Consider the following 14,443-nt stretch of genomic DNA (forward strand, 5'->3'; position numbering starts at 1 on the left):
GCTTTTGATAGCAAACATAGTTAAAAATTAACAGACTGACAAAATTAAATATGGATGGCAAGCAACCACTGTGGACTTAATCTGACACAGGGTGTTACATGCTTGGGTGCTCTCAACCTAAGTGGCGACTTGAGTGAACTTGGAGATGTCTGAGCACATTTCACATGCCTATTTGGAAGCAAGAGCCTGACTTGTGTTTTGGACAGACAGGAAAAAAGTCTAAGAGCCCAGGAGAGAAAATCACCCCTGAGGTCTTATGTTTAATGAAACCTGGTCTTGATTGGTCTTAGCAGAAAGTGCTCATGGTTAGGACCTTGTTCTTGTGGTCTAGATCTTGTCCCTGCCCCAGCTTAGACCCTGGCAATCCTTTGCCACCCTGCCTGAGAGGTTTGCAAAAGCATAGAGCTGGTGGTGGAACATGGACTTCTCCAAGCCATGACCTTCTTGCTCACCCTTTTGCACCTGCCAGGTTGGGTGCCTTGGCAGGTTTAGTCTGTGAGCCAACTTATATAAATCTTAACATTTTGCCTCAGTATTATCACATTGTTTTATTGTCTTAGGCAAGGAGTATCAAGATGCCAAACAAGTAGTAAAGAGTGCTGATTGTATCTTGTGCCCTGTGCATCTGCTCATAGAGAACATGGCTGCCAGCATGGGGAGGTAGAAGGGTGTGGGGCATGGAAATTCCTTTACCAGTGATCTCCAATGGGTCTCATTTTATGCAGCATAGCCATGCTTGAAAAGTCTTCTCCTTTATGAGAAATGGGAAGGTTGCTGCTTAAGAACCCTATAATTGGTGCCATAAAGAGGATAATCTTTGCAATTCAAGCCATTACTCTTTTGGATGAGTTTGGGGTTTTTTACAACAGAATGTGCTTCCAGCTTGAAGCCCTGTCAGTCAACTGAAGAACTTGACTGGGTTTTAATTGGTGATGCTGCCCCAAGAGAAGGTCCAGACAGGTCTGCAGTGAGTGGGGACAGAATTAATTGTCATTAAATCAGCACTTTAGTGGCTCAGTGCAGTCATTTCAAGGAAGCCCCTGATAGATTATTCAAGGATCCATTTGGGGACAGAGGTAGAAACCTACTTAGAATACCTAGGCCTAAAAACTGACAAATCCAGGGGCTGGGGTTGTTGCTCAGTGGTAGAGCGCTCACTTAACATGCGTGAGGCACTGGGTTTGATGCTCAGCACCTCATAAGTATAAAATAAAGATATTATGTACGCCTATAAGTAAAAAATAAATATTTAAAAAAAAAACTGACAAATCCAGGCTGGGGTTGTGGCTCAGTGGCAGAGCACTTGCCTAGCATGCCTGAGGCACTGGGTTCGATCCCCCACACCACATAAAAAATTATTATAAATTAGAAATAAAGGTTAAATTCTTTAAAAAAAAATCTGACAAATCCATTAATTTGAGTCATTCATATAAAATGTTCAAGTTACTGTTTTTGATTGTTTTGTTCAGAACATCTTCTGAATGTGCTTCCTGAGAAACCCTGTACCTGCATTAGGAAAGGCACAAGGAAATCCTCCTCAGTGCCCCAGATCAGCCATCCAGGACACCAGCCAATTTAGTGGTCTTCCAATAAAAATTAGTTTTTATTAAGAGCTAGAAATTTGAATGCCACATTGGCACACCTCAACTGCTTAGATCTACCAAATGGATCTAGGAATCCACTGGCAGGGGCCTTCCTGACTACCATTTCTAGGCATCCAAAAACATTAATAGTGTTTCTAGAATTAAAAGATGCCTTGGTCAGATAAACCCAGGGCTAGGTCAAGTCAAACAGGTTACTTTATTTTGGAATTTCTTAGAACATTTCATGTGCTGCTTTATATCCAGGATCTGCTGAGGAGCATAGTCCAGCCATACATCTGGAAACCTTGACCAAGAGCATAGTCTCTCAGACTTTGTGTGCATTGCAGTCACCTGGAGAGCTTGTTAAAATGCAAGTTATTGAACTCCAGCCCTAGAGTTTCTGCTTGTGTAGCAAGTTCTAGGGGATGCTGATGGTTCTGGGACCATACTTAGAGAACCACTGGTCTGGACTTATTTTTCCATTCAGCAAAGAATAAAATAGCCAAACCAAAGGGTATCCATTAATTGGCCAGCACCATTAATTGGTCACCATTAGTGACCATTAATTGGCCAGCACCTGGTAAGCATTTCTCATGACTATTTCTAAAGGCAGGTGTGCTCCTGGAACTCAGTCACTAGAAAGGGGCCAGTACTAGGCAAATGACTCTGTCTTAACTTGTGCTCAGGACCCACTGGAAGAGAGGAGAGATGGTGATCAAGCAGGGTTCTGCCCTGGAGACAGTTAAGGTCTTTCTTTCCTTGGCATAATTAATTGGGAACATAAATTTGTTATGTGTTTTAATCCTCTAGGGCTTAGCTTCTTCATCTATAGATGGAAGAGGATGTAAATTATTTTTAAGGATGCTCACTAACTCTAGCATTTCATTTTATTTTTGCTCCCAGTCACTTTTTTGAGCATCTGGTACTCCTGTCCACTCCATCAGCCGTTGGAGATAGATGTTAGAGCCTGTGTATTGCCTTGCAGGGGGCTCTGCATTTTATAAGAGCACTGTAGGAGGGAGTGATGGGAGGATTCCAAAAGCCTAGCCCCTAAGTAGTGGATTGTAACAGAAGCAACTGGTCTAGTATAAAAGATTCCCAAGGTCTTCCAGTTTGCACACAGATTTCACAGTCCTTTGAAGTGCCTAGTACTGTCTCTGTCCAAATTAAATCAGGGTCGGTGTTGGTTAAATATATTATGTTAAAGGTTCTTATGGGGACTTTAGAAGCCCCTGGAATTGTATTTAGGTTTGTGTATGTGTGAGTTTGAGTATGTGTGAGCACACTCGTAGGTTTTTCTACAAACAGGATGAAGAAATGTCAAGAGTCATTGCCTTACATGGAAGGCCAGCCCTTATCCATATACAGTTGCCATGAGTAGGCTTAAACTCCTGCTGAGCTGTTCCTGGAGAAGAGTAATAGGGAGTCTGCAAGGAGCTGTGATTTTCCACATTGTTAATGATGTATCTCAAGCAGCTCCTAGAGAATAGACAGGAGTGACCTGGGTCCCAAAGCCACAACAGGAGCGGCCCAAATGGGAATAACGGGGAATCCTCAACTCACAAGCCCTAAACAGCAGTGATTAGAACAAAACATGCTGTCTAGCTGCCCGGACGCCTGGCTTTGCCCCATAAACTCTGGCCCCATGTTGTGCCAGGAACATACCTAAAATGCTCAGTTCCGCCTAGTGGGCACTGCCCTCTGCTGGAAGGTGGGTGCTACTGGGCCTCAGTGCCAGAAGAGGAGGGTGTCTTGGGTTGTCTCTGGAATGCAGTGACACTCTGGCAAGTGCAGTAGTCCCAACCATGGGGCACAAGAGTGATGCGTTTTGCGGTCCATCTGTACCCTATCTGCCACCACATCTTCTCTGAGAATCAGCTGGCCTGCTTCCACATTGGCATCCTCACACCTCAGCTCAGCTGAGCAGTTATCCTGGACCACATCACTGGGAACCATATTTCTTGTCACCCTGGATGGTCCCAGCCCAGGCTGATGGACAGACGCATGTGCGCCTGAGAGAATGCAGGGGCTGTGTGTTTAGAGAGGTGGGTGGAGAGGCTGGGGTGGGTGGGAGGTAAGGGGCTTCCTTTGTGCACTCACCTTCACTGATCCCAGACCTATGCCATCCACTCTGCGGCTCTCCACCTGGTCAACCCCTTCCTGTGTCCCCTCTGAAACACCATCGCGTCTTGGCCTCCTCAGGGCTCAACGCCCCCACACCCAGGCAGCACAGCCGCCACCGCACTCCACACTGACCTGGTGCACATGGACCCATCCCCCTTCTACTATGTCTAGGTTCCCAGCTCCCCACCTGCCCCAGGGGCCTTGTGTCCTGGCCCCTCCTTTACCATCTGTCTCAGGAAGGCAGCTCCAACTCTGCTCTCTGCTTAGTGAGCAAGTGGATTCAGATGCACAAACCATAAGCCATGGGGTAGGTACAAGTTTTTTCTTGTCTCTTTCTTCTCAACCCTCTTCTCCCTGTCCCCTCCTCCTCCATACTCTTCTCACTCTCCCTTCTAGCCCTACATCCCACATTTCCCCCTCCTTTATTTTTCTCTTTTCCTTTGCCCTTCAAATCCCTAAATTCCCAAAGTAATGTGCTTTTAGCCAATGTACAGGGGAAAGTGATCCTTCAACCCCTTAATTACTATGAGTGGTAAAGGTAATTCTGGCCCTGCCCTGAAGGAGAGTTGGGGGCTCTGGTGGCTTCCAGGGAATACAACTTTGCCCTTTTAAAGTACTTGGACCTCCTTCCAGCTGGTATCTGGTTTCTGGTAATATCCCATGTGCTTCCAAGAAGAGACCTAACACGCGGATGGCCTGAGGGATTCCCTGAGGTGGGTTCTTGGTGGAAGCAGAAGCTCAGACTGCATCCTTAATCCCTTCAAGCCACATATCCAAAATTAGGCCAGAGACCTCTGCTCCAAGTTGGCTCTGTGGATGGAGTCCCCCAATGTGTCCTCTGCCTCTGCACTGACAACCAGGGAGGACATGAAAAGGCCCATGAGGTGGAAAAGAATTCCCAGGACTTAACCTGTAGGGACCAAGGCAAAAGGTCAGAGACAATATGACTTCTCTCTGGAACCAATTTCTAGGCATTCTAGCTTTTAGAATCAAGTTAGGGGATGTAGTAGCCTAGTCCTGAGTTCTGACCAAGCCTGACTACACTGGGCTTTATGACCATTGTCACTTAGAATATCCAGACCCCAATTGGTTTCCTCACCTATAAAATGGAAGATGAAACAGCCTGTGGTCCCACTGCTTCCCCTTTTCAGCCAGAATGGCTCCTACTTCAGCTTGATGTTTTAGAAGTTTGAATGAGGCTTTCTCCTACCACACCAGCAGGAGGTGCTGCTTCACACAGGGCCTTCCAGCCCTTTGCTGTGTAGCGTCCTCTTTTTGTTGTGATTTGCTTTCCATTCTCCACTCCACCAGTGCTTCCTGTGTTGCTTGTCATAGTGATGGGTAGGCCATCACTCCTCAGTGTAAAAAGAGGAGCAGCAATGAACAGGCACTTCTTGCCTCAGTTCAACGGCTTAGGGGCAAAACTGACATCACCAATACATTGATATTTGTTAAAAACAAAGTGTACTTGCTCTTGGTGTGTCAGGGATCCAGACATTCTGCCAAGTGGACAATGCATCACTCAATTTGTGTTGGGACTGGCCTTCCCCTTTGGAAACATGGTAGAAAAGATAGGACTGCTGTTTCACCTGTGCAAGGCTCCTTGCCCAAGCTGCAGGTTCCTTTTGTCAGCAGAGTGAGCAGAAAGCCTCAGGCAGCAGACAGCCCTCAGTTCTAAGAAACCAGAACCCTTTTTCTAAAATAATAGGATCAGAACCTCAAAGAAGTTTTGACTAGGCCACTGTCACAGAATAGGTCAAGAACTGCCTCTTCCTTATCAACACAGATAAGGAAAGGGGAATTCACTAGGCCAGACCATGTGCCTCATGATGGCTGCTAACTTTGAAAAGGAGGTTGAGTGCAGGGACTTTTGAAAAATTTCGAGTGCTTCCCTGAGAGCTTAGACAGGTGTTCATGGAACTGTGTGAATGCTCTCAGTTCACTGCACTGGTGCTTTCAGCTCCTCAGTGACAAATCCCACAGGGCCAGTGTGAGTGGGTACTACCTGGGAGCAGTAGGAAATTGGAAGAATGAGAATGTAGGCTGGGACCCCTGGCTCACAGCTTTTTCCCATGTGTCTTTCCAGATGCGCTGGCTCCCTCCCTCAGAGGCTACTTCTCAGGGCTGGAAGTCCCGTCAGTTCTGCTGAATGCTCTGTAAGTACTTGGTCTCACTGAGGAATGTGGACAGCAAGCAGCAGGCAGACAATGCACAGGGCTTTTGGTAAACAGCAGCTTTCATCCTTTCTCCACACCCACACCTTCTGCACTCTCTTTGGTTGTCCATCTTTTAAAAACTAAAACTCTCAGGTGGCAGTGCATCTCTTCTGAGAGAAAGTTTTCATCTGGGATCAGGGAAAAGTGAGGTATGGCCACTGCAGTGTTTGAGTCTAACTTAGGAATCAGATTCCTGTCTGTGACACTTCATAAATAAGCAATCAGTGCTTGTTTCTGAAGAACACGTGTCAGAAAGTTTCCTTACGTAATTGTGGTTCACCTCCCACCATTAAATAAACTCTTTCCTTAAGATTTTTTATCTTGAGAGAAACAATATCCTCTGTTGGCATCTTTGTGCCATTGTAGGCCTGACTTTGCTTCAGGCAACTACCAAACGAATTTTTACCTATAAATGTAGAATTTCCACAATGGCCCACATACCTTCTGTAATTCAATATCTTGAATGGATTTCTGCTAAGTACAAGGCATCATTATTCTAAACTATAACTTGGTGTGTTAATTTGGGGAGGCTGCTGAAAATTAAATGGGAAGAGGAAGGGATCAGACCTTAATCCTATTAGAAACACTAAGGAAGTCATAGCAAGCCTGGGTCTTTTCTTGGGGACCTTATATTTTCTGATAAAAATGGTTCAAAATAAAAGTAATGTTATTTCTTCTTCCACTATGACAGAGTTTTGTGTGCTCCGTTACATCCCTTGAGGCCATTGGGTCTCTTGGAAAGGTACTGTGTAGAAAGAATTGGCATCTAGTGACTGGGTTTCACTTAAATAGACATGTGTTTAAGAATGCTCACAGGGAAAGATGGAAGGAATGACAGTGCTAGAGCTGTCCTCAAGCAGCTTAGTGCCCTCTTAGGAGGAGTTTTCAAAGGAGATAGGATTTATTTTCCACAAGCAAATTGCCCTGTTGACCTGAAGTCTCACTTGGTAGGTCAGGTCACCTTCCAGACCAGGATGTGGACTTCACTTGGCCAAGTTCTTGCCACTCTTGGTGGTCAGCACTTTCAGGCCAGCACAGGCCCTAGCTCAGAAGGAGGCCAGCTGTTCTCCCCCGGCAGGAGTGAAGGAAGTAGGACCAGAGTACAAGATAGCCCAGTGGGTAGCTTCTGTCAGCAGTGGCAGGTGCTCTCAGAATGTTGAGTCAGGAGAGAACACTTTCACCTTAGTGATTTCAGTTGGTGAAACTGGCAAAAGATGGTTGCATAGAGCCAAAAAAAGGACTTTTTTTTTTTTTTACATTTATCTAGACCAAAAGGAAAACATTCATCATTAAGCAGTTGCATTGGGTTTCATTCAAAAAGATCCTCAACTTGCCATTTGTATTGGCAAATTATTATACTCCACAGACCCATTAATGGATACCCATCAGCCAGAGATCCAGAGACAGCAACTGCTTCCAAAGCAGTGCTGGCAGTCAACATACAGCATATAAGAACCCTGTAAGATCTGAATCCAAATATGCAAACTCACTTGAGATGAGTCATTTGTTCAGAGCTAAATGTGGATGGTGGGCCAGACTCCTTCCCCAGGATGTGGACAGTGTTGGGGAGGGGAAATAAGAAAGATCATGGACAATAATGCTTATTGCTGCTGCATCCAGAGTTAGACTAGCTCAGCATGGATCCAGTATTCCAACTCCTTCTAGTCTCTTGGATCAGATCATTTCAAAAACAGCTAATAATCCAGGCTATGTAACCCTAAGGAAATGTAAATTAGAATTCAAAACTATGTTGTTGATGAGCTAATATAAATATGTTAGACCAAAATGAGTCTGTCAGAAAACTCAAATGAAAGGCACACACAGTAACATCACTGTCTCCTCAATTTCACAGAGAGGGTTTGCTCCCCCCACTTGTTGTTTTCTCTGTGTAGAAAGTGTTACCAGAACAGATAATGAGGGCAAGAGCCATGCCTGGTATCAAACAGCCTACATGCAGATTGGTGGGCACTTCTGATGGGATGGAGCATTAGATGCCATCTTCCTCTCCCAGAGGTCCTTTGAGGATTTTTAATTTATCCACTTTGATTCCTTTGTGCTAAAGAGAAATCAGTGACTAGACTAGAAATATAAACTGAACTCTTTATTCTTTAAATAAACATGGGTTATGTCTGCTATGCACTAGATATAAAAATGTGTAACAGTAGACCTATGCCCCTAAGGAGCTCAAGTTTTAGTGGGGGAGAGTTGTGGGCACATTAAAGACAAGAGAGATTACTTAGGATGCTTCAAGATAAGCATGTGGGGAGGTACGTCACTTGTCACTGACAGAAGGAAGGCTGTCTAAAGAGGGGTGTCAGAGGGCTCGGTGGCCTCATGTTGTTTGATCAGCATCTCACCTGACAAGTAGTGTTTAGTCTGCCTACACACTGTATCCCCCACCCCTCACTAGAGTCTTGGTTACTGTTTGGTCCAGCTATGTGGCAGAGAACCTCAGGATACATAATAATGATTGAAATTTATGAATTTCCCAGATGCATTGTGAACAGGAAAACATAAGCAAGTTTTTTGTCACTCCTTGCAGATCATGAGAGATCACAGCTTTCCTTGTTAGATATCCAAATGCAGTAAAATATTTTTTTAAAAATAAAAGAGTTTGAGAGTTGGGGTGGGTGTGGGACACTATTCTTAAGAACTCATGATCCTGGCCATGGACCAGGACCACAGCATAGAAATTATAAGCACATGTTGTTACATCTTCACCAAATTAGAGAAGGAAATGGTGAGAGAGAGCACTGGAACTGGAATTCAAAGCAGTTTATTCCTTATATTTTGTTATAGGAAGAATAGCTTAGCCTGTCTTTAGATGTGAGCATGAGAGCCTTGAGCACAGAGGGCTGGACATGGAGGTGATTTACAGGGAGGGAAAGGCAGCTTGCAGGCCCAGACAGTTTTTGTGGATCCTGCAATCACCTATGCCCTCTCCCTTAGAAGAGATGCATGTGCTGTGCTTTCATACTGCACTGTGGCCAGAAACCAGAGCAGTTCTTGTGACCGATCAGCCATTCACCTTCTATCAGTGAAGGTCTCCATATCACATTTAAAAGCCTTAATATAATAAATATTCAGGGGACAGCTACAATATAATGGGGAGGAGATGGGCAATAGAATAATAAACACAGTAGGTCAGGTCGTAAGCGTTATGGGAAAGAGGGAAGTCAGGCAGGAAGCCAACTGTTGTGGGGTTGACAGGCCCTTGTTTTATCCTGGTGGCAGAGTTAGCAGGGTCGTCCTGAGAACAGCACTCTAGAGACCTGGCACTTTCCCAGTTTGATAAGGGGCTGCTTTTTCAAAATAGGCCTCACCTTCCCAAGTTTGGAGAATAATGTAACTCCTCTGATCCTGTTCCTCTTGCTTCTCTTTGCTAAATAAAAGTATGTGCATGAGCTTGATGTGCAGCCAGCTTGGTTCAGGGGAGACTTCAGAGACCCCCTGGAAGAGGCAGTTGGTAGGCCCATGGCAGCCCTTCCCCCAGAGAACTTTCTTAGGACAGCCCTGAGTACAAGCTGCAAACTTTTCCCCTTACCTGTTTCTCTGAAGCTGGCTGGCGGCTGCTACCCATTAGTTCAAAGAGGGTGGCCATGTGTGAGCCTAGGACATTGAGTCTCAGTGGTTCACAGCTCAGACCAGGGTCATCAGAGGTGCCCTTGTCTCAATTATCCTGTTCCAGCCTCTCTTCTACTCATTTTTTTACAAGGAAATTAAGAAGATGTGTATACTCAGCATAAAGTGAGCAGTGAACATGTTTGGGATTCCATTTTCTTAAGGAGCAATCTCCTTAGTCCCTGGAATGACTCCAGCTCATGCATGCTCCTTGCCCACCAGTGGAACCCCAGTGTGCACAACTGTTGTTGATGTAACTACAAAGAGCAGCTCATTGATGCCCCCATGCTTCTAGGAACAGGGGGTGAGTTGGGGAGTCATCCTGATTAGCTTAAGCCAAGAGGAATCTGACCATCAGTATGACCTCTTCAGTGACAGGCATCCTAAAAATGTAGCTAAGGCTCGGGCAGGCCAGGGAGGCACCCTGGGCCTGCTGTTCGCAGCATGCCCCCTGACCCTCTGGTGCTGTGGGAGTGTTGCAAGGGCAGGAGGGAGTTGGGTGAGCCAATTGGTTTCATTTGCAAGGATTCATATTTATTTCCTGTACTCAAATAACCTTTTACTAGAAAATCAGAATTACACCTACTCATCATTTCATGTTTTTATAGTAAAATTCTGGGGTGAACATTTTTCCCCTTAATTCAGAGAAGACAAATGTTCTACAAGGCAATCTTTCCTTCAGGTTTACCCCTAATTTTGGTAGGTTTTAGCAAAGGGTGCACAGGCTGTCTCCCCACTGGGCCCTGGAGGGGCTAGGGACCTCCCTTGGAAGGGCCTCCTGTGCCAACTGAGCCTGTGACATATTGTGAAGAGCTCAGATGGTTTGCCACAGTACAACAGCCTCTGACTTTATAAAGGAAAAGAGCATCCACTGGGATGGAGAATCCAAACAATGTTGGGAAAAAGAGCCATTGGTGTCCGCATGCATGGAGTTAGGGTCCTTTCCTTTGCACCAGTATATTTTTTTTTCCCCTCGTTCTGGGGATTGAACTCAGGGATGCTTTACCACTGACCCACATTCCTTGCCCTTTTTTATTTTGATAGATAGGGTCTTTCTAAAGTACCGAGTGGCTCACTAAGTTGCCTAGGCTGTCTTTGAATTTGCCATCATTTTGCCTTAGCCTTCCAAGTTGCCCCCACACCCAGAAGCACTGGGGATTTTGTGGAAACCAACTGGCCCAGAGATACCCAAGCCTTCAAGAGTATTAAAAATATATGATTTGCTGGGTTTCTGCACCTTCATATTTCAAAATGCTCAGACCCTCGGGCATCACAGGATATGTTCACAGACGTGTTTCGTTTTGATTTTGTTTTCTAGATGTTGCTTAGAGCAAAATTTAATGTGCAGAGCTCTCCCATGGCCTTGGGCTGCCCGAAGCTGTTTGTTCTAAGCAGCTCCTAGAGGTGGTTATCCAGGGCCTTAGATCCCATGCCTTTGCTTGGCCAGGCTCCAGGTGGCACCTGGGGTCTAGTGCACAGTCTGTGGGATCTAACCATGTGACCATATCTGTAGAGTCACCACAGGCTGGACTTTGTGGCCTCTGAGTGCTGCAGCTCTGCCCTTGGTGAAGCAGAAAAACTCAGCACACTTCCCTCAGAGCACCCTCATTGTTCACCAAGCCCTAGTTCACTTTCTTCGCTGTGAGCTTTTCATGCCATTGATGTCATTCTTTAGTGGCAGTTTGTCGTCAGCTCAGCATCAGAGACCTTTGATCTCTTGGTCTTGGGCTTTCTCAGTCATAGACTGGTCATCAAGGCCCAGGGCCCACTAGCAAGAGTCCCATGGTAAGGGTTTGCTGTACGTGGTTAATGGGTCATCTCTTTGTTCATCCAGGTCCCAGGTGTGTGATGGCGGCTGCAATCTGTCTTGTGGGTATTAATGCGATCTTCACTGATGGCGACTGTACTCCAGCTGTTGTGCAAAACTGGAGCTTGCTGGTGAGTTCCAAAGGCCAGTGTCAACCAGTATGGTCAGGACAGGCCCCAGCATTGCCTGAGAACCCCAGACTCTGGGGTAGGGCCTCCAGTCTGGGTGCTCATCTCTCCTGGTGGTTCAGTGCTCTGCACTGTTTTGTCCAGCCCCAGCCTGCTTAGGAAAAGTTATCCAGGATAGTCACCAGCCATTTTCATAGTGCATCATGGCCTTCTTAGGTAAGGCTGATACTGTTAACATGTGGTTATCCAGTAGCAACCTAGACTGAAGTGTTCCACCAGCATCTAAGCCTTTTTCTGAAATTCAGCATGTTGTTGGAAATCTATTTTAGATGTAGTATGTATGCTCCCCTACTTTATCAGTCCAATTACATTAAGTATAATTCAGCATTTTCTTGACTCAGGGACATTTTTATGAGCCTCTTCTGAAAGGGATAATCACTTGACTGGTATGACTGAATTAAGTCTGCAAGATTCTCCAGGAATCCCTCTATACCACTTAGTTTTTCTAGTTAGTGATGATTTTGGTCATTCGTCTTCTTGCCAGTGTCAGCTGTCACTTCTCAGTCAGTAGTCTTAAAAAATAATAATAATGTACATTCTCAGAAGTATCCTACCTGCCAGGTACCACATATTGAGACTTCTGGTGTCTTTGGAAAGCTTGGCTTAGAACAACAGGAATGTCAGGGGCTGGGAGACAGCAATTTATGTCTCAGCCGAAATAAGGTGGCAGATTTCATTCCTATGATGGATCAGAAAGGAGGCAAGATTCCTGTTAAGGACAGAGGACCAGGTAGTGCTGCCCACAGAGGTCATTACCACATTTTGAGGACCTAAAATGTGACTTCACACTCAGAGAACAGCCCCTCTTAGTGCTTGACCAGAAGTGCAGACTTCTGGTGTGCACAGCCCACCTTCCACCTGCCTGCACTTGGGCAGCTTTCTGGACAGGAAGTGAGCTACCTGCACTTCAAGTATCTTTCCTACTGAAGTGTATCTTCACTGACTTCAACTTACCAACAGGCAACATTTTTCCACAACTCATTGGGCAGCTGGTATTTGTCCTGCTAATCTGTGGTCTTCTGCTTTGTTAGATTTTCCTTTTGTTGTGGTTCTTAGTAGTAATGCCCACGTAATTCTTGTTGGTATTATCACTCAAACTTTTTTAAAAGCCTTAGTTTTGTTTTATTTCCCCTCCCCCTTCTCTAGATAAATTTAAAGACCAATTAAAAGCCACCCATGTAATTTTTTGGAAGCAAGTTACATGTGATTTTTTTTTTAAGGCAGTAAAGCAACTAAAACATCAGTCATTAAAAGGCATATACCCATGAGCCCAGGCAAGGCAGCAGCAGCATTTGATGAATTCACGGCAATGCAAGGATCTAGTAATGCAAGCTGAGAGGTGGGGTGGGCGACGCAGAAAAATTTGGAAACGGGGACTATGACTTGGTGGGAAGATGCCCCAGAAGTGCTGGCAAAGATGAGGAGCTGCCAGCTGTTGTGGAAGCAGGTGGGGAGGAGGGGGTGTTCAGCACTGATGGTGTTAGCTCAGCGTGTGGTTCACCAGTTTCTGGAGCCATCCTCAGGTTACAGAAGGGAATTTGGAAGAAGCTATTTCTCTTTCCAAATTTGAAGTCAGACTACATTGCTTATGTGATCGACCTTTGTAGGGTAGAAAGGACCTGGCTGAGAAGTTAGGATCTCCATCTGGAGCTGGGCTTTCTCCAGCCAATGGAGTTGGAACCATGCACAGATGTAGCGAGCCAGCCTGCACATACTTGTTATTGTGGGCTGAGAAGTGTGATATGAGACTGGTGGAACAGTTTCTAATTACAGAAGACTGTTCCTCTAGAGATTCCATAGATCATGAACTTTGCATTTAAATTTTTTAAATGCTAATTTGTTTTATATTGTGAATTAGTATCAGTGCTTGATTTTAAGAAGTCAAGCTGACAGACACAAAAAACATTCTTAGGACTGGGGTTGTGGCTCAGTGGCAGAGCGCTTGCCTCACACATGTGAAGCACTGGATTTGATCCTCAGCACCACATAAAAAATAAACAAACAAAATAAAGATATTGTGCCCAGGTATAACTAAAAAAAAAATTTAAAAAACATTCTTATTATTAACATTTGTATATGATGTCCCATGTTTATTTGGAGTTGGGTGGAGGGAAATATTCCTTATCTGACTTTTGGTAAAAATGATTATTAGAGGGTTAAACTCTTGGGAAAGAAATCACAAGTGGTTAGGTCAAACAGTACATGTACAAGGGAGGCATGGAAGGAGAGTTAAATCTTAGCACTGGAAGAAAAAGCTCACAGTACACCTGGACAAACAGGTTTTGACTTAGTTACAGTAAGTGTCCCCTGCTCTGTCAGTCAGCAAGCATCCTGACCCCACACCCATATCTTTTAAGGCACCATTCTCCATTGTCTTCAAATTCTGTGTACCTCAGACAAGATTTTATACACATCTCCAGGTCCTATGCTTGCATGTCACAGTTAATCTCTTCCCAGGAAAGGTGCTGTGAAAAGACACCCCCCTCAGCCTGACCCTCTCCCTGGCTCACAGTCCCTTTGTGGTGCTTCATGTTCCCGGATGTCTTTAGATTCTGTTTAAAATGTCCTTGTTAATACATTCCAAGGTCTGAACTCCGTTCCTAGCTAAACCTCTTCCTTGTTTACAGGGACTGAAATAGCCACACTTTGACCTTCTGTTCAGTCTGGGAACATTGATGGCAATGTGGATACATTCTTTTCCCATGTGAGAATTATATCTGTATGGCACAGTTCTGGAAGGCTCAGAAAATTTTAGTTTTGTTCCTTTCTTCTCTCCTTCCTTCCATGGTCTCCCTCCCCCCACTTCAGAAGATCAGCTTCTGTAATCAGCCTGTATTAACCAGAACTTTACCTATCTTCCTGTTCAGGCAGATGTATACAGAATTGTAGTCAGGACCGGTTGCT

The 14,443-nt window shown here is 45.0% G+C and overlaps 1 protein-coding gene across 2 annotated transcripts in view; it reads left to right on the plus strand.

The window, feature by feature from the left end:
- The window catches only part of Rbpms (RNA binding protein, mRNA processing factor), a 173,323-nt gene that overhangs the window by 154,100 nt on the left and 4,780 nt on the right, over nucleotides 1–14,443 (plus strand). For both annotated transcript variants that reach the window (XM_058582296.1, XM_058582297.1), the window contains 2 exons: nucleotides 5,794–5,863; nucleotides 11,379–11,482. In XM_058582296.1, the coding sequence (XP_058438279.1) occupies nucleotides 5,794–5,856 (63 nt within the window). In that variant the 3' untranslated portion in view covers nucleotides 5,857–5,863; nucleotides 11,379–11,482. The remainder of the gene's footprint in view (nucleotides 1–5,793; nucleotides 5,864–11,378; nucleotides 11,483–14,443) is intronic.

Source organism: Marmota monax, unplaced genomic scaffold, assembly GCF_021218885.2.
Source record: "Marmota monax isolate L192 unplaced genomic scaffold, Marmota_monax_Labrador192_F-V1.1 WCK01_AAM20220418_F8-fsc00117, whole genome shotgun sequence".
Taxonomy (NCBI): domain Eukaryota; kingdom Metazoa; phylum Chordata; class Mammalia; order Rodentia; family Sciuridae; genus Marmota; species Marmota monax.